The sequence below is a fragment of the Xiphophorus maculatus genome, chromosome 5 (assembly GCF_002775205.1).
Source record: "Xiphophorus maculatus strain JP 163 A chromosome 5, X_maculatus-5.0-male, whole genome shotgun sequence".
In the NCBI taxonomy this organism is placed as follows: Eukaryota; Metazoa; Chordata; class Actinopteri; order Cyprinodontiformes; family Poeciliidae; genus Xiphophorus; species Xiphophorus maculatus.
The window spans coordinates 30,323,782-30,351,211 of NC_036447.1; the positions used below are offsets into that span (position 1 = coordinate 30,323,782).

The 27,430-nt window shown below is 37.8% G+C and overlaps 1 protein-coding gene across 3 annotated transcripts in view; it reads left to right on the forward strand.

Moving 5' to 3' along the window:
• The window catches only part of sorbs2 (sorbin and SH3 domain containing 2), a 57,245-nt gene that overhangs the window by 14,395 nt on the left and 15,420 nt on the right, over nucleotides 1–27,430 (forward strand). For 2 of the 3 annotated variants that reach the window (XM_023334373.1, XM_023334374.1), the window contains exons 4-17: nucleotides 3,372–3,427; nucleotides 4,373–4,462; nucleotides 6,425–6,451; nucleotides 7,713–7,837; nucleotides 8,104–8,757; nucleotides 13,363–13,495; nucleotides 14,700–14,875; nucleotides 16,910–16,976; nucleotides 17,901–17,951; nucleotides 18,086–18,290; nucleotides 19,013–19,127; nucleotides 22,866–22,937; nucleotides 25,223–25,279; nucleotides 26,116–26,165. In XM_023334373.1, the coding sequence (XP_023190141.1) occupies nucleotides 3,418–3,427; nucleotides 4,373–4,462; nucleotides 6,425–6,451; nucleotides 7,713–7,837; nucleotides 8,104–8,757; nucleotides 13,363–13,495; nucleotides 14,700–14,875; nucleotides 16,910–16,976; nucleotides 17,901–17,951; nucleotides 18,086–18,290; nucleotides 19,013–19,127; nucleotides 22,866–22,937; nucleotides 25,223–25,279; nucleotides 26,116–26,165 (1,832 nt within the window). In that variant the 5' untranslated portion in view covers nucleotides 3,372–3,417. Of the gene's footprint in view, nucleotides 1–3,371; nucleotides 3,428–4,372; nucleotides 4,463–6,424; nucleotides 6,452–7,712; nucleotides 7,838–8,103; nucleotides 8,758–9,966; nucleotides 10,396–13,362; nucleotides 13,496–14,699; nucleotides 14,876–16,909; nucleotides 16,977–17,900; nucleotides 17,952–18,085; nucleotides 18,291–19,012; nucleotides 19,128–22,865; nucleotides 22,938–25,222; nucleotides 25,280–26,115; nucleotides 26,166–27,430 lie in introns of all 3 variants that reach the window. The other variant, XM_023334372.1, reaches the window with a different exon arrangement.

The following is a 27,430-nucleotide window of genomic DNA, read 5'->3' on the forward strand; positions in this document are numbered from 1 at the left end:
CTGGGAAACAGTAAATATTACACTGCAAATCAGGCATAGTTGAATCATTGACCTAAGGTCTCAAGGAAGGGGGGAAAAAAGAAAGACCTCAGTTTGTTGAGTTTATATTGATTTGAAAAAGTAATATTAAAATGTCATCCTGTCTCATTCACGTGACGTCGGTATCGTGTCTCGTTCCATAATGTGAGTTTTTGGTAATGTTACACCTCTTCTCTGCTCATGCTGTGGATGTTCTACCAACTGAACCATCTAGTGCCCACATGCTTTGTGATCCAGCTGCTCGTTTGCACGTTTCCAATGATCAGTGTGTCTTACACTGACACTTTTTGAAACCAGGTATGAGAGTGAAGCTTGCAAACACTCCCTGTGTGAAAGTATGAAAAGTATATAAAGTAATGTAAAGTAAGGAAATGTACAATTTAAAGAGGTGTTGTTAATTTTTCTGTTTTCATTCCAAGTGTAATATATAAATATACCTTATTGTTCTATCCTTCTGAGCTAGAAGGATAGAAGTCGTATCTCAGAAATGGCCACTGTGTCTAATTGATGACAGTCTGGAAAGTTGTCATCCTGATCAAATAAATGAGAATAGTTTGCCATCCATCCAGTGCCACTCATCGCTGCAGCTTAATACTAGGGGTCAATACATTCATGTCATGATACGTTTACATACCTGCTCCAAAATAAACACCAATGACAAGTGTGGTTATTAGCACTTTACTTGTCAAAGTGAAATTAGGCCCCAGGGTGTCATAGTGTTGCAGCAAAGTCTGGAAATACTTGTCATTCTTTGTCATAGAGTGTGTGCTGAGTACATTCTGTCATCATTACAGAAAATCCCTGCTGCTTCTATTTATTGGCATGGAGGTAATTTGTAGTGCAACATCACTATTATTTTCATGCACATCATGTCTCGGTATTGACTAATGGAAAGAAAATACGTGACGACAGTTTAAACGTTTGTGTATCGGTTGTTCTTTAAAGTGTGCAAGCTCAAGCACAACATTAAAAAAATCTCTCTGCTCCACAATACATTTATTTAAAGGTCCAACATTACAGCGGCAAATAATGTTTTGGAGAACCTGAAGTTATACACATTAACACTGGAAATTCCTTCATATGATCATGTACAAACATTACATCAATAATTGTGTTATTGTGTCAGGGTAATGCAATGTTAATAATCACTCCATGTTATTTACAGAAAGACATGCATGTTGGCAGCCGATAGAGTTGATGCTGCTTGTTTGTGCCCCAAACCCACAGCATCAACCCACAGTTGATGCTGTGAGTATCATATGTCATAATGATGACATTATGTATTATGTTCTCAGTCAGCAATGCAATGTGTGTTCTGGCCTTTAGCTTTTGAAGTATACCCTGCACACATTAATCATGTGCCTTTCAGCTACAGTTTAAGGAAAATAGCTTCATGAAGCTAGACCCAACCTAGTAATCTACATCAATATTATTCCCAGTTAGGTTATACTGTATGTGTATCGGTTGTTCTTTAAACACTTTGCAGTGATTTTCACACTAAGTGGTGACTGTGGCTCAGGAGGCTTGGATTCATCCTGCATCTGGTGGGTTGCTGGTTCACCTCTGATTTACCATTCAGTATTCAGGACCTGGAATTAGGATTATTTCTCTCTTTAACCCGGTTCAGGTCAGACACTAGCAAATGCTCTGACTAATTCAGATGTGAGTAGGCAAGCTAAACAGTAACCATTCACACCTGGCATTAAGCTTCAGTTAATATTCACATCACAGCAAAGGATGGTGAGACATGCAAATAGTTTTAAAGATTATTATCCTAATTATCCTTCTGATGCTTGACAAAGTTGGATAATTTTTTTTATTGTGAGATGTTTTTTGTTTTACTTTGCAAGCACAAATACTGTTACCAGTATGTATATAAAAAAGTGTCCTGCATTACTTTCTGTAAAGATAAAAAAGACATCACCTGATCTGCTTTCATTACATCTTAAAACGCATTTAATCAGTTGTACTACTTTTTCATTCTGACATCAATATGGTAAATGTGTCTCTGCTTCAGATTTTTGTGGAGTTATTCTATCTGCAAAACATGATAAGCTTAGTTGTATGGGTAAACAAATGCAGTATGAGAGAGGTAAAAGAGTATGAAAGATAGGGACTTTAAACATCCCAGTTTGAGCACTCAGTCACTAAAATATAATGTTTGACTGTTTTTAGTTACTGTATTATGTATCTATCATATAAATCACTTTGAAATGTGTTATTCAAAAAATCTTGACTTGACCAAAGATGAAAGATTTTAACCCCTAATCCTTCTGATGGCAAATATGCTACACAAATAAAGATTTCTGAATAAATATTTTGGGCTTTTCCACATAAAAAGAAATTTTGTAAATAATATGTTGCATAGTGCAGAGAAAAATTGCTCACCCCCACAGTATCTGGTTTAAAAAAAATAAATGAATGGGGCGATTCAGCAAGTAAAAAAAAAAAAGGCAACTAAAAAATAAACCTTATCTTTTGAGGATAACAGACGTCTGTTTAATTGTTTTAGACTAGCTGAGACTAGCTCAATGCTGTTTACAAAAACGTTTTGGTTTTTGTTGTTGCCGTTTCTCGGTAATGACTCTGCTGCTTGTTTTAGGATTTATTGAATTTATTGAATTCAAACTATGAAACAAAAATGCAAACTAATGTCCATGGCCATCTCTGAAGGTGGCCAGAGGGAAACAGTCATTGGTGCGTTAGGAGAGCATTCACACTTGTATTTAGGGCTGACGTTAATGCCGTGTGTGAATGATGTCTGTCTTGATTGAGATTTAGAAAGTACAGTGAATGGTTTAAATCACGTAAATCATGCAACATTGTTTCCACTTTTTACATACAAATTGGCATTTGCCTGTGAATACTCCACTCTGTAAAAACAGCCCTCATCATTCATATTTTCAGAAATGTGTAACTTTGAAACCCTAACGGGTTGTAGTAAATGTTGTAGAGCTACCACTTGTATCCTAAATAAATCCATATATTGAAAGCAGTAGTATGTAACTCTTATTAAAACAATGTTATGACAGGAGTAATGCACAGTATTTCTGGTTGATTGTGTCTTGCCAAAATCCAACTGTAAAAAGAAGAACCCAGAAGGCTGTACCTTTAAGAGCATCTATCAGTGTTTGGGGGTTGACTCATGTTTTCTCTTTCTTGGTAAAGTTTATGACCATAAAATTCTTTGGCTTACCAAATTATTAAATTATAATATGATGGAGTTGATCCTTTGCTGTGACTGTGTGTCTGTATAAAGAGACCAATGTTTTCATGCTTCAAAATTATTTGTGTTGGGACTTTTTCCCTTAATAGTCTTGTTTGTTTTCCAGGACAGTGTGTCCCCCTGCAGTAGATCAGTAAGAAGTGCTCTTCAGTATGAATACAGGTATGAACACAAAAACAGACATGCAAATAGTTTTAAAGACTGTGGAATCAACCTACTGATGCTTGACAAAGTTGGATCAATATTTTTTTTATTGTGAGATGTTTTTTTGTTTTACTTTACAAGCATAAATATTGTTGTCAATATGAATATAAAAAAGTGTATTTTTTTTGTGCATTACTTTTTGTACAGCTTTTGTAAAGGCAGTCTGACACTAGTGAAAAGTTATGTTTTCAATATATAATAACTGTTCAAAGCTCTGTCAGCCACTAATCAGTAATCTATTAACTACACGTCTCAACATAACATGTATCTGTGTCTGCCTACCTGGGGCGCCTGACTCTGTTTATTAATGGACCGTTGTTAGTAGTGTAAAGGGTAACAGTAAAATAGCTTTGCACATAATGATTTTGCAGAGAAAAAATTACAATATCCATCTGTATTTGTAGGAAGTGAGGTTGTTTAACAGGAATGTAATTAGCAAAAATTAAAAGGTAACCTAGTATGTTTTAGCATGTAAAGATAAATATGTTTCTGTTTACGTACAGTAACTGTTTGAGAACTGTATTAGTATTATTAAGATCAAGATTTTTTCTAAGCAGTCATTGAATATTGCTGACCTAATTTGGAAGGATCTGGGATCCCTGCATATAAACCAATCGTGTTCTTGAATTTATGTCCTGGCAAGTAAACAAAACCTAATAAACCAAAACAAACCGAAGGATGTTAAATCTTGCAAGAAATACTTACAGCAGAACCAAATAGCTGGCATGCATTGAAATAAAGTAAGCACTTCAAATGCATGTGCTTTGCTCTAACTGCAATTTTTTTTTGTGTGTGTGTGCATATTTGTGTTTTGGTGTGTTGTTTTTGCGACCTTGCATGTGCATGTGTGCTTCTGCTTCTGCTTCTGGCTCATTGATCACGGGCCTGGCTGGGAATTCTCAGATAGCGGAGGAATTGTGAGAAAAAGCGTGGCCTTGTCACTCATACTCTCTCCAATGAAGAGGGTCCAGAGCTCACCAAATTTGTCCACAGGTACTAACACTCGCAAACACACAGATGTTTAAATTTTGAGTGAGAAACTTTTTTGCTACACTATAAAACTAGCTTATTCAAGGGGTTGGAGTCAGCAAAAATATGTCTAAGATATTGCATGGTAGTTTGCTTAGATGTTTTTTATTGGCATGCTTGGCTTTCTAACTAAACTATAATTCAAATTTTTATAACACATTTTTTAAAGTTGACTAAAATGGTCACATGGATCTACATGTCTTGCTGGTGCCGTGTTCAATTTATTTGTAAAACACATTGTGTAATTTAAACAGAAATGTGCTAAATGTAATTATGTGCTACACTTCTAATAATAGTGGCCTGTGGCAGTTCTAATATTTGAAGCACTTTACAACCTCACCATAGCTTTTCAGACATGGTTGAATCATAGCAAATAATACATTTTAAAAATCACAGTTTCTGCACTTCCACCATCAGTTTGTGCCCTTTTTTGAATCAGAAACACCATTATTATTAAAGGCCTATTTCTTTTGTTGTGTTTTTTTCATTTTTTGAATGATTTGGTTGAACCACATCTCATAAGTAATGTCTGATTCTAATTGGTTATTTTTTTAGAATTTTTTTTGTCTGTTCCAAGTTATTTCAGTGACCATTGTGTTTTTTCTTTTTCTTTCATTAGCAGAGAGTACCCACTATTTTGTCCATGTGTGAATATGGAAGGTGTTTAAGCTTAGTACTGGGTTGGAGAGTCTGGATTGTTTATTGCAGCTACATGATGAGATCTAATCATAAATGTAATAATAAATACTAAATATAACTGTTAGCTTTTTCTGGCACTGGTAGATATTGCTCCTTAACCATAAAATTAATTAATTGAAAAACATTTATCAAATATGAGTAAGGTCTTTATTTATGAGTAAGGTCTTTATTTACTGTATATTTAGTCTAAAACTGTAAATAATAATTGTGTTTCCTGACAAGTCCAATTGTTTTCCACAAACATAGTACATCATCTTAACTTTGACTTCAGAAAATTCTTTCTGAATAATTTTTTTTTAAACTTTGTTTAGTGGGGTAGAGTCTAACAGTACTGCACAGCTGTAGGACAATGAGACTATTTACTAAAATCAGGAAATTAATGATATTTCCTTCATAATAAATTAAGTAAAATAAGTAATAAACGTATTGTGGACAGTTTTGCATCCACAATTAACACTTAATTTTTGTTAGTTTAACCTGTTTTTTTTTTTTTTTTGCGGTGTGGTTGCGAACATTAAAGGGCAGGATATGGGCTGCTCTAAAGACCATCCACATTCTACTTTATTTCTTGTATCGTGTTGTGGTCTTCATCCTGATGTGGAAATGTTAATGCATTGTATCTTTTGTAATTTAGGAATTTAAAAAACAGAAAAAGGAATTAACCAGATTTTTTGTTGGCGGGTGATGGGTTGTCTGTAGCAGATGAGGTTTTGCTTAAATGATATTCACATGAACCAATCTTCTCAAGTTATTGCAACTTTGTGATTGAGCCCAAAACACTGAGTTTGGGTTCTGTGGTTTCTTGTTCCACAGAGATTTAAAGCAAACAGCAATTTTTAAAATTGTATTCATCATATATTGTGTTTTTAACCACCATAAAAAGCCAGAGGCAGATTTTCACATGTGAACAATACGATTATTATTAAGTATGTTATCCAAATTTAAATTTTATATCCAATACTGTCATATAGTCAACTGTATCACAATAGTAAAATTAGTGTAATATAAAATGAATTGATTTTCTGTTGTCTGTGGTATGTTCTGATATTACATCTCTTTGTTCACCACAGTGTGTGTCTATGAAGCACTCAACATTCTTGTAGTTTGTGAACTGATTGCTTATTTACATGTCATTATATTTCCTTCATCCACTGTTTTAGGGACGTAATACAACCCAGCCACTCATAGAGACATTACTTATTATGTTTACTCTTCTCTGTTTCCCAGCTAATGATTCTCACTCAGCAGAGTTTGGTAAGTGACTGGACTTTCTGGTGAAAACAATCTCATCAATGAACATGAGTAGGTCTGCACAATACTGGAAAAAAATATTGTAGTTTTTTTCTTTCTTTCCCTCTGCGATATATACAGAAATTTTCAAGAGATAGCTTGAATTAGGGCTGGCTGAGAGGTTGAAAAACTTATAAGCATTTTATAGTCAATATTGATTATTTTTTGTTTTAAATATCAAAAATACTGCCAAACTGATGTGATTTTTCTTCTCTTGTGCACAATTTCTTCTTACGTTGTTGCATTCATTTTCTCCTTTCACTCTACCCTGTTCTTTTTTTATTTTTAGGCAGTTATGAGGGAGAGTGACAAAACATAAAACTGCTCCAACATACTCAGGGGTACAGTGTGTATTCTGTGATTGTCCACAAATGGTTGAAATTTTATTGTCAAGTGTAGCAATTCCCTACATTTACAGTGACAAATTCCTTCATTCAGACAATTTATGAGTGTTTCCCACAGAACTCCCAACCTGATACATTACGCCAATATAAAGACAACTGTTGTTGAGCAGTATAACTTAATTTGTCTTATCTGTCAAAGCAATGGAAACGCAGTTCTTCTAGTAGATGTTAGCTTGATATAGCTAAGTTGTGTAATAGGCTAATATGAAATTTCATTTAAATTCACGTCTGTCCTATCTGTTCTTTTAGAACATTGGTGGTTCTGGCAGCAACAGGTTATGTCAGAGGCTGAAGATCAGCCCACAATTGAGCAGATATTTAAGAATCAAATCATTTATGCATTCACATCAAAGCAAGCTAAAGAAAATGCAAAATAATACATTTTAGAGCTGTAATCATAAAAGCATGATACTGCAAAACCATGGCATTTTTACCTAAGGTTATCAGGTATTGTCATAATCCCTGATATTGTCATAATTCCATACCGACCCATATCTAGCCACCAACCTGGCCATAACGCCTGCTTTCTTTTTTCCTCTTGTTCGCATCTGTGCTTCCATTAGTCTGTGACCTTTAGCATTTTGGGCAAAATCGTTACTGTCCAGGGTGAACTTCTGCTGCTGTTAGACTCTGTCCAGCTGGCTTCAAACAGACCTTTATGATGTGAATGTTGCACACACTAATATTACGATGATAACATATTCCTAATACTGTATATTGTGCAGATCTAAACATGATCGAATAAACTATTAAATATCTCTAATATAACTAAACAGATGTAAAGTAAAGCACCCCCCAAAGCATGTTATTATAATCTACAGATTCTTGGCGGTCCCGCAGTGTTACTGATGCTTTGAAGAATGGAGATACCAGCAGTTCATCTCTTGCTGCCAAAGGATTTCGGAGTGTCAGACCCAACCTACAGGACAAAAAGTCTCCCACACAGGTAATCTGCTCATACTCTACGCTGGCTTTAGAAATATTTAACTTACTACAGTTTGTAAGAAAACCTTTTGTATTGTCTTTGACTCTTGGTGTTCTTGGGTGGTAAAAATCCATTATAGTTGAAAATGAGTAAATCCTGCAAAATCATTTTTGGATTCGTAAGCACATTCTTGAAACAACGTCATAATAGATTTAGTTGTGCTGATTATTTTTCCTATTCTTGTTGTTTGAACTTACGCCGGCTTCTGCTTCTGATTGGCTAACAAGGATGTCAGTCACTTGCCACAGCCACCCCCCAGGAGAGAGAGCATTAACCTCTTGTCCATTGGCACCAATCCACCGGAATTCAACTCAATCATTGATCTGGCTAATGACTTAAGTTCTAGAAGGCTAACATTCACAAAGAACGACAAAGCTGTATTAAAAGAATCCTACACGGTTAGCAGCACATCCTCTTACTCTTACTCAGAGACCAGTGGAAATTCAGTACAGCAGGTTAATCAGTCCACAGCTGCAAATAATATGAGCAACCTCAGTGCCTCTGCCACTACCAGCACACAGAAACGTAAGGTTTCTTCACTTAAGCTAACCCCTGTCACTATCCCTGACCCCCCTGATCACTTTAACCCTCAATTTGAACCCCATTCCAAGATCCTGACCTCAGGCTCCCTCTCACTATCTTCTCCACCTCCACAAATGGTTTCAAACACACCCCAAACCCCATCACAGACTGCTTCAGTTTATGTCCACTTAAATGCAGAAAATCTAAAAAATCCAGCAGCTTTGGCTTCAAGTCCAAGAGTGGAGGTGAAGGTTCCAGATCAAGATCCAGATCAGACCTCAACACCAGCCCCAACGCAAGTGAAGATGACAATGCCTCCTCCTACTATTCCACCAAGACCTTCGCCTGCACAACTGTTGGTACATACCTGACTATGAAGTGTAATTAGAGCAAGATCCTCAGTGACTACTTAGTCTTTGCAGTCAAACACGAGTGTTTGGACGTTGGTAGCATCAAGAGTGACTAAATGGCTACACATTTGTTTGCGTTAGATGATTTTACACAAAACGTGGTCAAGGTACCATTTGTCAAATACCAAATTTAGAGCCTATGTGATAAAGTAGAGATATCCTGATCAAGTATTATTGTCACTTATCGTGGTCCAAGTCATTTACGATTAGCCTTTTGCCAAAACCAGAGCCCCAAATAACATCATATTTCATCAGTATTATACCCATTGACTCAAGATGTGATGTTCTGAACAACACCATATCCTTTTAGCTTCTACAGTTAACAGCCTTAATGTGCTGCTCCAACATGGGGTTAAGTAAGCTGATCAAGATCTGACAAAACATGACAAGAAACATTCATAGCCTTACCATTATTTTTCTAAAGACTCAAGAAGTACACCAATTTTTCCTGCTGAGGACATTTTCGTATAGAGCTGTTTGTTGAATCACTGGGCTAATCTTAACATATAGCTCTGTTTTAATTTGACTTGTTAGTATTTTGCCTTTAAACAAAGTTCAAAATAAATTAGTCCTTTGAACATCATAAAAGCAGACATACCTTCACAGACATTGTAGCAACAGGTAACAGTAGTTTAACTCTGTCAAGGACTCTCAATACCAGTCAGTTGAACATGCCTAGATTGGGATCCTGATCCAGTACTTGAGCTCCGATCACTAGGTAAAAAGTCAACTGTTTTCTTTTGACATTCTTTATAAATAAGTGGAATGTATTTTGATGGGTTTTGTATACAACTTGTCTGCTGTGCTTTAGTTGTCTAGTCTTGATGCTTCCATTTGGCCAACAAAACTGTGATATGTAATCATGTTTACTGTATGTGTGACATAAACCAAATGTTTCTTTTATTAGATATTTATCTCATTGACAGGAAGAATCACTTGCTGTTCATCACTAAACTTATACTAATGATGCATCTTTAATTTACAGCCTTTTTTATGTTTTGAAAGACATTGCTGCAGCTTGAATTTATCATCAGCCAACCGTGAATTGTTTTGCCACACCACCCTAAGCCTTTTGACTTCCTGGCTAATAAGTGATGTAACTAAGCGCTCGCCTCCTTTCCTCCTTTTCCCACCAATTTGTTCTTACTCCAACACCAGGGGCCTCCTTCCCCTGACCCTTCAGCACGGCACTCCCCCTGTCGCTGCCAGAGCTCCGAATCACTCGACTACCCATCCAGCTTAATGCCCAAGGCCTTATCATCACCCACCCCGTATGTTCCTAGCAGAGCTGTTATGAAAACTGGAGCAATCAGTGGGCAGAGCGTTGCCGCTTTCAGCAACATGAGCATTGGTAGCTGTGTGTCACCGGCGACTTCCCCCGTGACAGTGTCGGCACTCAGCCACTACTCGTCATCCACGACGGGTCTGCTTGATGAGCTTCAGATCTGTAGCCTGGATTCACCTGGCGCCTCACCCACGCCTTCGCCCACGCTCAGCCATGTCTCTGCCTACATATCCACTGCTGGGCCTGATGATGTGCTAACAACCTCTGTGGGCTCTACTGCTGCAGCAGCTACTGTCACTAATGTAATTATCTGAACAAGCCACCTCTGTAACATTTCATTACATTAAAAAAGTGTCCCTTCTCTCCCACCTAATCATTTGAATGACTAAACTGAAAAATGTGTGTGATTGCTACATTTCTTTTTTCATTTTTATTTTACTTCCACTAACCATTAACTGCTCCTCACTTATTAGATGTCAACATTCAATTCAGTGTTGTTTCTTTATGCTTATGTGGATGTATTCATGTCGGCTTTAGGTTAATGTCAGCTTCAGCATCCTTTTTCTTTTGTCGTATTTCAGAATAAAATTAGCTCTATTTGGTGAGCAAGAGCACGACCACAGCAAGCTTGATGACAAAAAAAATCAAAATGGGGTTAAAATTTAAATATGTGGGCGTGCCGCGGTGGCGTAGTGGTTAGCGCGACCCACATTTGGAGGCCTTGAGTCCTCGACGCGGCCATCGGGGGTTCGACTCCCGGACCCGACGACATTTGCCGCATGTCTTCCCCCCTCTTCTTCCCCGTTTCCTGTCAGCCCACTGTCATATAAGGGACACTAGAGCCCACAAAAAAAGACCCCCTAGAGGGGTAAAATAAAAAAATTTAAATATGTTTTTACAGGGTAAAATATGACATGGACATCAATGGTGTTAATCTGAATATTCAAAGCTGAAATTGTAAAACATGTGTATGAAGTACAAAATATCCCTTGACAAGCAGCTTCAAAAAAAGTTAGATGATGGATCAAATGGCCGTCCCCCACTGACAGAGGCAAAAAGCATAACATATGTTTCAGGTGTTAATTTCTAACTTGTGTTTTAGATCCTGTGACTTGTAAAACATCAAGGAGACCATAATAGCATACAACGGATGTATTGTCTTCCTGGGTGGCTGAGTCACTTTCCTAAACTTAGCAGAAATTTCTGTCCTCTCATGCCATCTGTCCTGATTACTGAAATAATATTCTTTATTTGTCATTTATTGCATGGTTCTATTGATCATCCAATGGCAAACTAGTTAAAATGGTTTCACTCTGCAAGAGTGAGGATGAAAAACATTATCAGTAAGGAACACAAGGAGTTTCCTGATGAGCTTTGACGAACCTTGAATTATGTACGGCCTGCCACGACACTGACATGAACTATTATCTTCCTCATAATGACCTAGGAGATGATCCACAGTGGTACTTAACAACTGCTTTTCTCCAGAGTTCGTCCCAGCTTGTAAACATAGCAGATGACTATGATGTGACGATTATCTCTGTGGTGATGTCGGCTGGCAAGTTGCCCAACATGATGATAATTCACCAAGCAAAACAGTTGCCCTTAGTTAGTAATTACTGTTTGTCTGGGGAAATACAACGTTTTGAGTCTAGCAAGAGACTAAGCCAAACAAAAGAGCATTGTATTGCATTGTGTTAACATAAAAACTCCACTGCAGGATCACATTACAGCTGTTGGAACTGAAGATGAAACATTTTTCACACTATTATTCAAATTGCAGAAGTCATTTTCTGTCCTGATAGTTTGATTCCTAAAAGATTGTTTAATAAAGCTCAACCAGAATGTTAATTTAAGAGCCTCTTGTTATTAATGTGCTACACTGACCTTTCCAATCAAGCAGATTGAAGCACTTTATTTTAAGCTGTTACCAGCAGATTATTTTCAATAATTCTTTTTTCAATGTCACATGCATGGAGTTAGTCACAAACTCAACTCACTTTCCTCACATTAAAATATTCTAGCCAATATTCTTACATTTATTGGCTTCAGTGTCCTAGTCATAAATTTGCAATATTTTGCTATGTTTTTTCTTCCTTTAATCCCTTCCAAAATCTACATATTGAGGAAACAAGATACAAAAAAAAATACAAGCAAACTGATTGGACACAAAATTTGTAGTATTTAAAGAACCCAATTAGCTCAATTTTGTATCGATCAGAGCAGGGATGGTTTCTGATGCTGACAAGGGCGGCATCTTGTGGGGGGGCGTCTCACATCACACAATGAGCGGATCGCCTCTGGATCTCAGGCTATAACATCAAGTATAACACTGCTACACTGCTGCCTAACATCATAGGCAGCAGTGTAGCAGTGTACTATTGCCATTGCATGATTCTTTCAGTGTGACATAACGTTACTTCCAAAAACAGATTAATTTAATTCAGTTGACTTTAATTAGAGGTGCCAATAAATGTGCAGAGCTCTGTACGTAACATAAAGCAGTCCGTTCATTTTACAGTCCTACAACAAAAGGCAGTTATTGAAACTCAACAGCCATTTTGATTTTAGCTTCATTACTTCATCTGACATTTCCCGAGCTATTATGTTTGCATCTATTGTGTGAGGTCAGATTTGCAATGTGCCATCACTTGTAATTCTGAATCCTCTACTTGCAGCATCCATCAGGGTAATGAAGTGAGAATATCCACAGTGCTAACACATTTAGATTTCCTTCCACAATGATCCAGATGAACAGAAGATAGTACTGAACAAGACTCAGTTGGTTTGAAACCCCAGCACTGTTACTTTAACTGCTATATCTTTGCCAGATTAAATATTTTATTTCAATGTCTCTTTGAATGGGGGAGCACTTTTATTTATTTTAACCAAAGCCTCCCATTCTCCTCGGGCCATGTCTTCTGTCCTGCTTTCATTAACTCATTTATAATAGAGATGTTTGTGAATGAGTTGTCTTTGTTTACGGTTGGTGTTTTTATATTTCCTGTCATAAAATTCCAATAAATCAGACTTCCCTATCTAACAATAGCGAGTTACTGAATTAGTTATTTGTGTAAATAACTTTAGATCTAATTTCTTCTGTTGTTACTTGTCCAACTGTACTTGTGCAACGTGTTTTTATCCTTTAGAGGTTATCTTTGTGTGTTTTACTCTTATTCTATGAGTTTAAACATTTAATCAAATGTTTTACATTGCTGAGAATGTTTTTAATATGTTGCTTCTTTTTCTGGCTTATGGGTCACTCGTAGGGTCAAGTTCTTTCTCATGCAATGAATGGAAGTACCAGCTATCCACAGAGGCCCATGTCTCCACCGTCATATCCTCCTCCTCCTCCTCCTCCATCACTCCACACAGGCCTCCAGAGACACAGCAGGAGCTCAGGTGAGTCACTGTTCTTTGGTCAGCTTCTTTTTATGTTTAGTCAGCTCACTTAAAGGTAAATTGATTCACCTAAATTCCTTCTGTCAGGCCTAAATCAGTGACTTCAGCTTAACACTTCCATCAGTGGAGTTGCAATTAGGCCTAAACAATGATCTGGATCTAGATAAATAATTAATCACTTGAATTTATTATTGATTGGTACTTCAGGAAGCCCATAAGCTTTATGTTGACCTGGTACCATCTTTGGGCTGTGTTTGGGTTCTTGGCCCCAATTCTTTATTTATTCTGCTGTATACCGAGTGGTTGGAAGTGAAATTGATGAATGTGGAGATCGTCTGCCGTTGTTCTATCCACCAGTATCACCGTTAGCCAAGCAGTCCCACTGCCTGATGTTGCTGCTACTATACTTAAAACATAAGATTGACTTGAGATCCTCACATTTTCTCCTCAAAACGTACCTGTTATTATTGAGGCCAAATAGCTCAGTGTAAGTTGACCATTAAATCTTTCTCTTGAAAGCATTTGGATCTAAAATGAGTATGTTTTGGAGAAGTCTCCCCTTTTTTTGGTCCGTTAGTCTAGTGAGTCCTTTTTAAGCCAGCAGAGAGAAACTGGCAGCTGCAGTCTACCACTCAGGAAAAGGAACCAGGTTTTGATTCTGTCAATTGAAGACATTGTATAACCTTTTGCCAAATTTATTGAAAGTAAGCCTCTGTTTGAACCTGGGTTGATTAGAGGATATCCACATTATGTCCCTGATGAGTGCATGGAAAGTAAATATATTTGGTAGTAGAAGACTAAAACTACGGGTGGACCAATTTATCGGCCAGTGGATTTATTGGCGCCGATTTCCTCAATTTTGGGAGATCGGTGGTCAGCCGATACTTGTATATGAAGCCAATCTTATCCACCGATCTTTCCCGTGAGAGAGGTTTGACTGATTGACTGGCCCACCAGGTCATGTTTGCACAGCTGCAGTTAACAATAGTCACCCTACTGTTACCCATCCAGGGACTTTCTTGCTATCCTTAGTGACATTTCAGACAAAAAAGATGGTATTGGCAGGTCAGGCTTTATGAAGATTGGTAATCGAAGATCGGCCAAAAAACTGCTATCTGTGCACCCCTAACCAAAACACAAGAATTTTCTTCACTTTAACAAAGACTAATTTACGTGTCTGTCTTCTTTCCATTTTTGTAATCAGAGGGCAGTGAGTCGGTCACCAGGGAGTCTGTGGTTTCAGGTCACACCAGCATCAGCAGCACAGTGCCCCTCGCTCGCTTCTCAGAAGAAGAAAAGAAGGTGTCCATCGTTAAGGCCCCGCATTACAAAGGCATTGGACCTGTGGATGAGTCTGGCATCCCTATTGCCATTCGCACGGTGAGGTCACATGACCAGAAAGCCTAAATACTATTTTACTCATGTCCAGAGACATAACCTTAGTTTCTTCTGACCCATTTTGAGCTGTCTTCATGTGATCAGCTAAAATAGAGAGGATTACTCTCAGCTGTCTGGAACTGCTGACCCCTTATTAAAGGCCCCATCTGAGTCCAACTATCTTTGTTAAAGTATCTCTTACTCTTTCTCTGTGTGCTAGTTATGAAGATGAACTTACTCTGTTGCTCTTTACTTGTGAAAGAGTGTCCTCTCCATGCTTTCATGTTTTAACACTTCACGTCAGTTGTCAGCTTCTTGAGAAGAAGCATTGACCACTGACATGCTGCACCACAGAGGTACAGAATGGAGAGTTGGAACAGAGATGAGGAAAAGAAGTTGGACAGAAAAAAACAACCAGATGCTCCTTGTGAGCAAGCAGACATTTTTGTGGCCACTCTGTTCGGTAACCGTGGAGAATGAAGCTGTAATTGGTCTGTTTCTTATCCTTGCCAATGCTACATGCGCCGCCTCCAGAATCCAGAACCAGGGCTCAGTGCTACTGAATAACGAAAGGATTAAGCCCCTTTGCCATTTGATAGCTCTTATTTGAAGAGGCTGTTGGATCTATAGTGTTTACACAAAGACAAGCATTTCTCCTGCCGAGTCCCGGCACAGCACCGGGAGCCCATTCTTTGCTTTTGTATCAACATCTTCTGAGGTTTTACTCTGTTGTGTAAAACTAAACCTGCTCACTCAGATTTATTGCATTTCAAGAAAACTATGGCCACCCTGCAAGTGTCAAGAGGCATTGTTTATACCTCATCTGTATTTATTTGTACAGTTTATCAGCTTCTATCAAATTGTGTTTCACTCATAATTTATTAACTGACTTGAATATTTGAGAAATAAAAAAAACTGTTTATCTTTTTTTAGTTAAATGTTTCAGATTTTCAACTGCTGATTTTATTTATCAGCAGTTGTTTTTTTAGTTTTAAGTTTTGCTATAGACATTGTTCTTGTTCTTGTTGTCTTGAAGTAATTTTTGTGGCCAGACCCGTCATTTAAAGTTTGAAACTATTCTTTGTGTTCTCGACTTGTGGCTAATGCCAGTGTTGTGGTTCACTGGAGTCCCTTACCAGATTGATTGACGTCAGTTTGTTTATTGTCTGTTGTACATTTTTTTAGATCAAAGAATATTTTGTTGCTTTTGTGATCTTTTGCCCACTTCATATGTCAGACTTTGTCTATTTAAGTAATTTCTTCACTGCTAATTCATGATTTAATAAGCGGGCAATTAAATTTCTATATTGTTCCAGATTGATTTGGATACATTTCAACCTTTTATAAATTATTGACTCTTTGAAAACCACGTTTTGTAACTACTCTTTTTCTTTTGGTCAGATAATAAATTTTTTTTTAATATTGCTTAAAAGTTTGAACAAAATGTCATAGTATTTTTCAGCATTTTTAAAATAGTGGTTACATTTTGGTTCCTGAGGGGTTCCCATTCTACCTGCCACAGTATCAATTTATAGAAAGACAAAGATAAGGGTTTATATACTTAAATACCAAATATCATTGATATCCATGTCAACAGCCATATTTGTATATATAATACAAGAGAAGGAGAAATGTTAATTATCTTGATGTTTTTTAATCCATAATATGAAACAACATGGTCATACTGCAAGGATAAAGTAAAAAAAATGAATTGGAAAGGAAAACATTTTTTAAATTGTGGAAAATGTCATTTCTAGTCCTCAAATGCTTTATTTTTAAAGTCATTAGATATTCCACCAAGCAAGTGCAGCATTTTCATAAGCCTCACATTGGCATAATTTAGCTTTTCTGAATAATTTATCACGTTCAGTTTTTTCCTGGGATTCAACTGCCTGAAAATAATTAGCCTGCAGACTGACCTCATAATAACTCTGTCAGGAATAACTTTGTGTGTTGCTTACTTAAAGTTTACATTTGATTTTTTTTTTCATTTAATAGCAAATTGTTTAAAATGTTTCTTGATGTTTTTCTCCACAGACAGTTGACAGGCCAAAAGATTGGTACAAAACTATGTTCAAACAGATTCACAAAGTTCACAAAGCAGGTATGTCCAAACCAGAACAGCATGAAAGATGTCCCCATTATGTGCCTTGATCAGATGATTTGCCTGCTTGAACAGGAGTTGGTCATGTATGCATTCAGTTTGTAAGTGTGTGTGTGTGTGTGGGGGGGGGGGGGGGGGGTGCATCTTTGCCTGTCAGTTCCTGTTAAAACCAAAGACCTAAACAATCTCAGAGCCAGAACTCATTAGATTTGAGCAGGAAACTCTTGAACGGAGATGGGATAGCGAGAGCCCTCTAATAGACTCGGAGCTGTCCTGGGAAATCTGCTCTAATTTTCTGGGTCTGACAGAAAGACATAGTCAGCACAAGGCTTAATTGTACTGAACTGCTCAGGCTTCTTTTATCACAGCACATAGAAAACGCACACATTCCCACTGTCTTCCAGTGGAGCTATGCCATTCACTTCTAAGTATCCTCTACAGTTTCACAATACATTTCTTCTACCACTTGACAGATCTCTGCCACTTCACAGTTCCTGCCACCCCTGCAAAAGATGCATCTTAGAAGACCGGAAAATAATGAATTCACTCTCCTGTTGCAGTAGCATCATCTCACAGAAAATTATAGAAAAACCCAGTCATTCATTTCAATACATTTATGCAAATCCCAAGTTAGAAAATATATTCTACTAGAACTCATGTGTAAATCAGTAAAATATTGAGTGATTGGGGAAGGCAGACGTGTTCATAAAGATGAACATGTCTGTTCATCCTCCCCATGAACAGACATGGTGTACATCATGTTTAAATTGGTACAGTAGTTGTCACTCTTGTTCTGCAAAACACAAACACTAGACATCACTGTGTTACTGTCATTGTGAAGCCTGCTAGTTACTCTTAGAGTTTATGCTTTACAATATGTGTTTGCATGTATCTCAATCCGTCTTTTTACCTTTTCTGCTCCAGATGATGACTACTCTGGCACATACAATGCAACATATGCTTTCATAAACAATGGTGAGACTTGTTCTCCAAGGAACAAAAAACTGTTTCATACTCTTATCGTTTCTTCCCGACCTGCATGTCTCCTCCTTTCTGCCTTACTGCCCTCCTTACCTCTCCCTCCACTGTCTCCTCCATTCTGTCCTCAGCCGATGACTACAGCACCACCATGGCCCACCCACCTCCTCGGACACACACATATAGACCTCTGTCCAAAAGCCCCTCAGACAACGGAGGGCAGCGGGTTCCTCGGGAGCCCTCACCTTCCCCAGTACCCCCACCACCTCCGCCAATGCCCTCCCTCCTGCAGCTTAGGGCCAGAGACAGCGACCGGGACAAAGATTCAACAGACATGTAAGAGAGATGTCCTCTTACTAAACACCTGGGTGTTACTGAGAAACTGGGTTGGATTTATTGCAGCAGTGTGAAATTGTCTGACTCAGTCTTAAGCTTATTGTTGTAAAATATCCTTTCCATAACTGCATGCTAGGCATTGACATGCAGTGCATTAACTCCTGCCATGGCATTGCAAATTGACTACAATGTGTATGGTTGGTATCTGAGTCCTGGTCCTATGTAGACGAACTTGCTACAAGCAGTGGTAACTTTTTCATAATGTGTGATCAGTGCACACCTGCATTACTTGCTCTGCAGTAAATTTGATGGACTAGCCTAGTTTCATCTCATTTCAATCTAATCATGATAAATATTTCTAGATTAGCTCCACCAAATCAGTGATATTTAGTGCAAAAAATCACAAAAACGATCATGAAAACCTGGAGTGACTGAACAGTGTAAAAAGGTATTCAGGATCATTTAATCTTAAGAAATACTTATCTAATGAAGACACAGCTTTTTATTAATATTTTAACAGTTTATTAATGGGTTTTATCAGTAAATTCTGGAACAGCAGGCACTTTAAGAACATTCATTATCTTGATGTGGCCCAAAACAAGAATGTCTTTTATACTTCTGATCTATGGCATCAACCCCAAGCCCATCTTCTTTTCACCTTTGTCTTTACTGAAGTCTTAGGCTGTTTCCTGAGAGACACATTCCTCTTTTCTTTACACCAGGAATGAATGGGGTCCTCCAGACAGGAAAGTGGACACACGAAAGTACCGCGCAGAGCCCAAGAGTATTTTTGAGTATGAGCCTGGCAAGTCATCAATTCTGGAGCATGAAAGACCAGTGAGTCATTTTTCTAATGTCTCAAATTTTTCTCTAAAATATCTTATGCCGGCATCACAGAAATATGACGTGTACTGTGATCTTGGTATATGGAAGATTGAGTTGATCACAGGAAGCAACTTTATCTGCAAATCGCCATTTAACTTAAGCTACAGTACAACCAACATTCCAACAATCTCATCAACAACAATTGTTCATTTCTTTCTCAATGGTTTAATAGACATGATTATGTCATTTTTCCCCTCCACACATGTTAACACCCCTGGTAAAAACATTCAATAATTTGACACCAAAAATCCACCATTTAATTGAATCACATTTATGCCTTATGTGACAAAACTCACTTTCAGCAATAAGATAATTTTTTTAATAAATCATTCCAAATTATTGAAAAATTCTGCAGTTAATTCTACTGTATATTTTGTCGACAGCACAGCTCTTTTGCTTCTGTGACATGTGAGGTTGTAGCTCACAGAGGAAGATATTTGATCATTCCTATTTGCACAAACTCTCTTATGTTCTCTGTTGTTCACCTAGGCCACATTGTTTCTTTTGGGTGCAGGTTTGGAGACCGAGATGAAGGTTGATTTTGTTTGGTGAATCATTTCTGTCTTGACGTGGTCATATATTTTGGATTATTATCTTCTCAAAATGATGCATTTTAAGTTGTTTGGCACAAACCTTTAGATTATCAGCACTTTTGACTGCAACAAAATGTTAATATTACTTCTAGTCAGAAGAAATGTGTTGGTAAAATTAAAACATTACTGTAAACATCATTTACCAAAGGTAATAGTATGTGTTTGTACCAAAGAGTTCTGGTTCAACCCTTTCAGTTTGGTACACTAAGAGACCTGAACCTTTTACTTCAGGCCTAATCTGAGTACTGTAATTTAAACCTTTACAGTAATATTTTACGCAATGTTGTTCTGTATTTGACTGCAGAATGTTTGTGTCCAGACTTAAAGCTGTACCAAAAAGTCCACAAAAGGGACTCTAGGTTTTACCACTGTGTGCCATTAAGCAACACCATAGTTTCTCATTTAGCTAAAGTGACAATAGAGAAAGAAAGGTGGACCAAACCAAAGATCTATGGTTGCATTTTTTTACATTAACCAGATCAATAGTTAATTTTACTTACCTGAAACAACATGAAGGCAGATGTAAACGTGACTATATGAAGAAAACTAGGCTGAAGAGAAAACCCATCTGCCTAAAGCTCATCCTAAAATATCAGCAGCAGATATGTGACCACACACCAGGCAGTACTGGAACAACAGTAGCATTGTAACTTATGTTTAGTATTATCTACATATTAAAACAAAGCCAAAGGGATTTAAAACATTTTTTATCTTTATTTATAAGTTTAACCTTAGTTTTGACTATTTTAAGTGATTTTATTGCCGTGTCAGTTGTGTAACAGGATTCGCTCAGTTACGAGTTTATCATCACAAGCTTACACAGCTGGGCACATACCAGGTCTGATCCATTTTTGAAATCACACAATGTTTGTCAGGCTTTACCAAAGTACACTGTTCCAGTGAAAGTCCTTGTTCTTTGAAGGAAACTTTGAATGCATATGTTTGTGAAGAATGGACAGAAATAGCTTTTAGCTAACATGCCTCCCAAACAACCTGTTTGATTGTACTTGACTCCTTACTATCTTGACAGAAAGTCATTGTTTCAACAGAAAAGTCTGTAGGCACTCTTCAGAATTTAAAATGTCTTAGCTGAACAAATCTTTAGTAGGGATGCAACTGAGGTACCACTGATGTTTGTAAAGCAAATTATCAATTAGAATTTTTTTCTTCTCTGTGATTGTTTTTAAATTCATTTCAATGCTTAAAACGTATCATTTTTTGTCGTTAAGATTAAGTTACAGTAATAAATAGATGAGTTTAACTTAGGGCTTTTTACGCTGTGTTGTAGTACACCTGGTCAGTTAGAGCGAATATGGGCATCTAAATTCAAGGTTCCTATTCAATTTTCTCCTAGCAACACTCAGGATGCTGTCAGTTGTTCTGTTGTGAATGTCAGGGCAGACAGAAATGACAATTGTAGATAGAGCTGGGTTAAAAATAATTATAACGGTGTTTGAGATTTGAACACCACAATGAGGAATGTTATAGATGCAGGGAGCCTTTTCAAAGAAATAAGTGAGAAGAAAAGAGACTTTAGAAAGGGTCTGACATTTAATGTGATGTCTGCAGAAAGCACTCCTGGGGCAATGATGTATGAGTCAGCTCCTGATAGCAGCAATAAAAGGCGAAAGCTGCAGACGCTGCCCACACTGACTGGATCTGCTGTCTGTTCACTGCCTCTGCTCTCCATTATACAAGGGAAAAACAGACATGAAAGATATTTCTAGGCAATGGGCCAAAGAGAAAATAGTACTCGTTAAGATTTTTGTTGTTAATGGTTGTGTGAGTGTGCCCTGACATTCTCTACAAAAGGCTTTTTTTAATAGATTAGTCATATTTCTGAAAAAAACAACTGTTTTGAGAAAGAGAGCTGTAACTCCAACTACAGCAGCTATGAAGCATCTCTTGGCCATGTTTCATTTGGCAGCAAGACTCCTGTTGTTATGTGGGAGTAAGGTTAGAAAGAGCAGACAGAGCTGTTGGACAGCCAGGGTTTTTTTGTACAGTATGATTGAACATAAAAAATAAAAAAAATACCCTTCAAATTTTTACTTTCAGTATCTGAGTCCACTTTTATATTATAGATAATTTATTATTGTTTACTTTGTTTAAAACATTTCTTCCAACCAGATATATGGGAACATAAACAATTATTTAAATGTAAAGAAAAAATGCAGATGCAAAACTACTGTATTCAATATTCAATATTCCAGATATCTGTTTATTTCTTTGCAGAGAAAAACATTGGGAGGGGGGGGATATCCTGTTTTCAGTTAGCCACTACACTACCTGATTATGGATACACACAAAACATGTAAATGAAGCTACTCTGGTGCTAGGAGCAGCATGCTATGGGAGAAACTTTAACTTTAACAGGGAAGCCAGACTTTCACCTTACAGTAATACAACAACTCTAAACATACAGCCAAAACTGTGATGAAATGGTTTGACTTGGCCACGTGTTAGAGTGGCCAAGTCAAAGTCCACACCTAAATCCAAAAGAGAAGCTATGGTAAGACCTGAAAATGAATTAATTTCTCTTATATTTTAGCTGTTCTTTGTGTGAGCCACTCCAGTCCTCCAGAGCTGTTGTCCTGCATGTTTTAGGTGTTCCCCTGACCCAACACATAGAGTAAATGAATGGTTGATAACCTGGCCTCATTTAAGAGTTAATTCAGCCATTAATTCAGCTATGTCAGAGCAAGGACAATACACCATGAAGGACAGCAGCCATCCCTGGTTTATCATGAGAATAGGTTGAAGCGTGGGGTCAGAGTGTGCCAAATGTTGAATAGTACCAGGGGTAGGAACACTTTTACAAGGCGCTATAGAACTGTCTTCAAAATGTTGACTTCATATTTAAATAGGATAAACTTAGCAGTCGGACTCTGAAAACATGCTTTCACTATAGTTTTGTAAAAAGAAACCAGAGATGTTTTTCTCCATTAGCACTTTTATTCCACATCTTCATCCTATAATCATCTTCCTTTGCATACTCCTAACCATGGGGTCCATGTCTCTCTTTATGTGTGATTCCCCTCCATGCCTCCTTCCTTCTGTCTCTCTTCTATTTCTCCTCTCTGTCATGCTCTCTCAGACCTATGATGACATAGATTTAGAGAACGAGCCTTGGTATAAGTTCTTTTCCGAGCTGGAGTTTGGGCGGCCGGTAAGTTGGAGCTCGATGGCTCCCGCACCCACAACTCTACCGATAGATGTACACCTTCCATCTCCTCCCTCTCCCAGGACACTGTTGTTCTGGTTCCACCATCTGCCTGGGTGGGGCGAGTTGTTTGGGCATGTGGTATTTGTTTGGTGCAGTGACCCCTCCCTTCACACACACACACAAACACAAAAATGTGACAGTGATATGTCTGTTATCCTGCTTTTAAATCCATGTAGTAGTTTATTCATGAGTTTTTCTGGCTATGAGCAGGTTTGGAAAATACTTCTTTTGATTCACATTGTTAGCTTAAAGAAAAAATATTCCTTGTTATAAACACCTGATGTGAGGTAACATGCATATCTTTCTTGCCATAAGTCTTACTTAAGCTTATTCAAGAATGTATTTATTCCTACCTGCTTGTAGTTTTGTTTTATAGTGTTTTATAGTAGCTGAAAACGCTCAGGTTGTCTATGAGCTAAGCTCTTTAGTGGCCCCTGCTGTACGTAGGTGGTGTTTACATGACGGATGTTTATCTGAGATCACATTATTGTTAGCTCACTGATTTTTATTATCTGATGAGGACATGCCTCTATCTGATATGATTTCAGTGCATGACATCAGTTGTTCACTTTCAGGGGCTTTTGTTTTTTTAATGTTCAGGCGGTAATTTTGTCCGTGTATTGAGATTTTTTTTTTCAAAGTTTCTTCGTGATCTAATAAGTCGTCATAATGGAAGGTTTTCCATGCGTCACTGACTGATCGTGCCAGCTGGACGCTTGCTAAGATGCACTAAAATCACATGTCTGATTGCACAGTCCACTGCCTTCTGAGATAAACACTGCTGCCTGTGTTTTTATTTGCTTTCTGCACACAACCTTCACTCTGCATGTGTGTGATACTTCTGTGTGTTTGTGAAAAATAAAGCTAGACAGGCCTGCATTTGTGCTTTTGTTAGGTGCAGAAAAATAGCACAAATACAGAACTTTTTGGCATTTCTGGTAAAGATGTGTAAAAAGCCTGAACATAAATTTATTTTATACCAGTAGCATCATCTCCAAAAATCCAAGCTGTAATTCCACTACATAAATGTAGTTGTGGGCAATCCACATATTAATGTGAACTACGGCCACGTCTGCTGTTAACTGCTGCCAATAGAGCAGTATTCAGCCTGTTTGCTTAATATTTTAAGATGCAGGAACATATACTGTATATAGAGAGAGAATACAGAAAGGGACTCATCTACCTAAAAAATTGTTCTAATATTTGTAATATTCATTTTTGTTTGTAATTAGGTATTTTTGTGAATTCTGACATACAGTAAAAAGTCAACATAACCTTAAATAAAGCCCAAGTCAGTTGTCAAAGCAGGTATGAACACAGTCAGCTGATACTTTTCCTGGTGAAGGGCTTGCTTGGTTGTAGATTTTTATTTAACACAATATCAGTTTTTCTGACAAAAGTCATTTTTTATAAATGTCTTGGTAATTCAGACGGTCAATGTCACCAGAGGCTTAGAGCAGACGTAGGCCCACAGCATCATAGATCCTCCACTGTACCCAACAGTGGGCATTTCAGCAAATGTTTCCATTGTTTCCTGCTAATTCTACCTGCGGTTTTAGGTGCTGAAAGGCTTAGACCTGCAGCACTGAATCACAGTACAGTTAAAGTCCAGTTGAAGTGTCTGGAAAACATTTTTATGTATTTATGTGACATAATTCCCAAATAACCTATTGGCATGTAGACAGGTTGCTATGGTTATGTTGCAGTTCTTTATTAGTGACTCTTATTTTCAGTTAAATATATTTTAAAGAGTTTTCTAGTGCTTGTACACCTGATAACAGTCTCTGCTGAAGTCAATTTAATTCAGAAATTCAAAGTATTTCAGTTTTAGTTGATGCTGCTGCAGTAAAAGATGGATTTATTTTAGGGTTTTTACACATCTTTAGCAGCAATGGGAGAACTTGCATAGGACTTCCTGCGTGTAGACGTGTTAGTGTTTGACTGTGTGTACAGTAGGTGTGTGTGTGTGTGTTAGTGTATGTACATTGGCGCCCAGTTGTTCATTGTGTGAAAGAAGCTCATTTGCTCCAGTTTTAACTGGCTTGTCTCTGGTTCCTCAGACTCTCTAACAGGTTTTACTCTCTTCACATGTCTCCTGTGTTTTTGATTTCTCCCCATGATGTCACCGCCGCTTCTCCTCCTTCACCTCATCTTCACCTTCTTCCTTCTCCTCCTCCTCCTGCTGTCCTCCCCTACCTGCTTACTGCTGCTGCTGTTTGGGGCTGAAGCCTCCTAAAAAACGGCTGGATTATAATCCAGACATCTCCACCCGCCAGCGCATTGAGGTAATCTCCAATTCATCATTTGTCCATGAGTTGTTTTTTTTTTTCTTCTATTTAGTTTTTTTTTTTTTTTTTTACCATTTCTGTGTTACATGCATTGGATCAGTGCTTGGATGTGAAATGCATCCAGGCAAGGATCCGTTTCAATGTGTTTTGAGATGTCAGGTGACAAAGCAACATGGAGTATTGATAAATATAAGATGGAAGTTGAAACATACATGGTTTTCATTTAAACAAGACATACATTAAAGTTTGTAGTTGTAACATGTGGAATTTCTGTAGGATAGCGTGTGACTGGATCACTTTTAGAAATACCGCTGCTTTGCTGGATTTATCGGAGAGTTACAGCCTTTCTTCCACATAATATCAAAATGCTGTTTGTTTGCCTTTGGTTGAAGGAATATATACTGGTTTTTCTGTTCAAATTGTAAATATTCACTTTTTTTGTTGCTCAGAATGGGTGTTTTTAGTTGCGTCATTCTAAAGAGTGCCTTCAAGATCCATTCCAGTAGGTCCGTACCAGATTTTGCAGTAAATCATTTGCCCCCCACAGCCCTGAGCTGAGCTCATAACATCCTTTGCAATATCACCTTTGCCATCATTCTTCAGAGCAGTGGAGAAAAGGGATCAGAAATTCATCTGTGACTCGGTGCACCTGTCAGGCTTCTCTTGGCCAGGTGTGCCATGTGGAACCAGCATCTGCCGCACCTTTGGTTGGGGGACTGTTTTGACTGTGGCACAGCTTCAGCTGCATGGAGGCTGTGCTTTGTAAGCTGCCCTGCCTGAAGTCTTTGTTTGTGCAGAGCTGACTTTTCTCTTTTGTCCTGCGCCTATTTCAGACAACCCTCCACATCGCCCCGGCTGACAAGGCTTCAGAGAGACCTGCAAGGTAACCGCTGTTTCTTTCTTTTCCTCTGCATCACCCCCATCGACCCCTCCCCCATCCTCTCACCAGCAGCCCCCCTTGTTGTGTTTCAGCGCAGTGTGAAAACTCTGACTCTGCTGGTGATATGTGCTGGCTTTCTTTAATGATCATCTGCTCAGATTAGCAGTATTCTTAATGTGATTTAGTTAATGATGTTTTAGGATGCTTCAACTGAGACTGAATAAATTAACTCTGCAAACCTATTGATTCTGCTATTCACCTTCTGTCCCTCCTTCACCCCCCTCTTCTCCTGCTTCCTTTCAACACTAGCCTGGTTATTCAGTCGCATTCTGCAGGCTGAACAGAAAGGGCAGAATAGGGATGTAATGAATAGTCTATTCATGCCAGTGACATTAAGTGTGTTCTATCGCAAAAGAAAGAAAGAGCCTTGGGTTTCTTTATTTTCTAAGCCAGTTGGACATAAGAAGTTGCTAAACAAAATCTGTCTGAAGTGGGTATTTTTGCTGTGATAAACTTTATCTACAGTATATTCAATTTCACACCAATAACAAACTATCTGAGTCTACAAAATGCCATAGACTTTCAGTGGAGGATATATAAGGATATCACCTAAAGTTAGAACAAAATAGTCTATTAACATCAGTATACTATATATTGTAAAAGAAAGTATGAGTGTGGAAAAAAAGAAAACTGTCTAGATTTATCATACATAATGTATTCTAAAGGATGACTTATTTTACTTACCTTTGAACAATCTTTATTTGAAATTTAAAGAACAAACAGATTCTGTATAGTTCTGAGATTAAGATTTTTTTCAATTAAAGATAATGAAATAAATAAATAATAACTTAAATGTAATATGTCCACATGTATGTTACATAGCATTAATCAGAGGTGTGGATAAAAAACTAAATCAACTGTATTTATACAAAATTAGACAAACAGAACAAAACATATGATGAAAACAAAACCGTTTATTACAATCAATTCTAGATGACTGGGTTTGGCAAGACTTCTCGTTGGTTCTGCTTCGTTTAACTGAGTCAAAACACAGACTTGATCAACCAATCAGAAGTGGACAAGGGATAACACAAGTAATACAATATGTTTAGAACAGGGGTGGGCACTCCTGGTCCTCGAGGGCCGGTGTCCTGCAACTCTTAGATGTCTCCCTGGTCCAACACACCTGAATCCAACAGCTGAATCTCCTCCTAAGTGCAGTCAAGTTCTCCAGAGTCCTGTTAACGACCTCATTATTTGACTCAGGT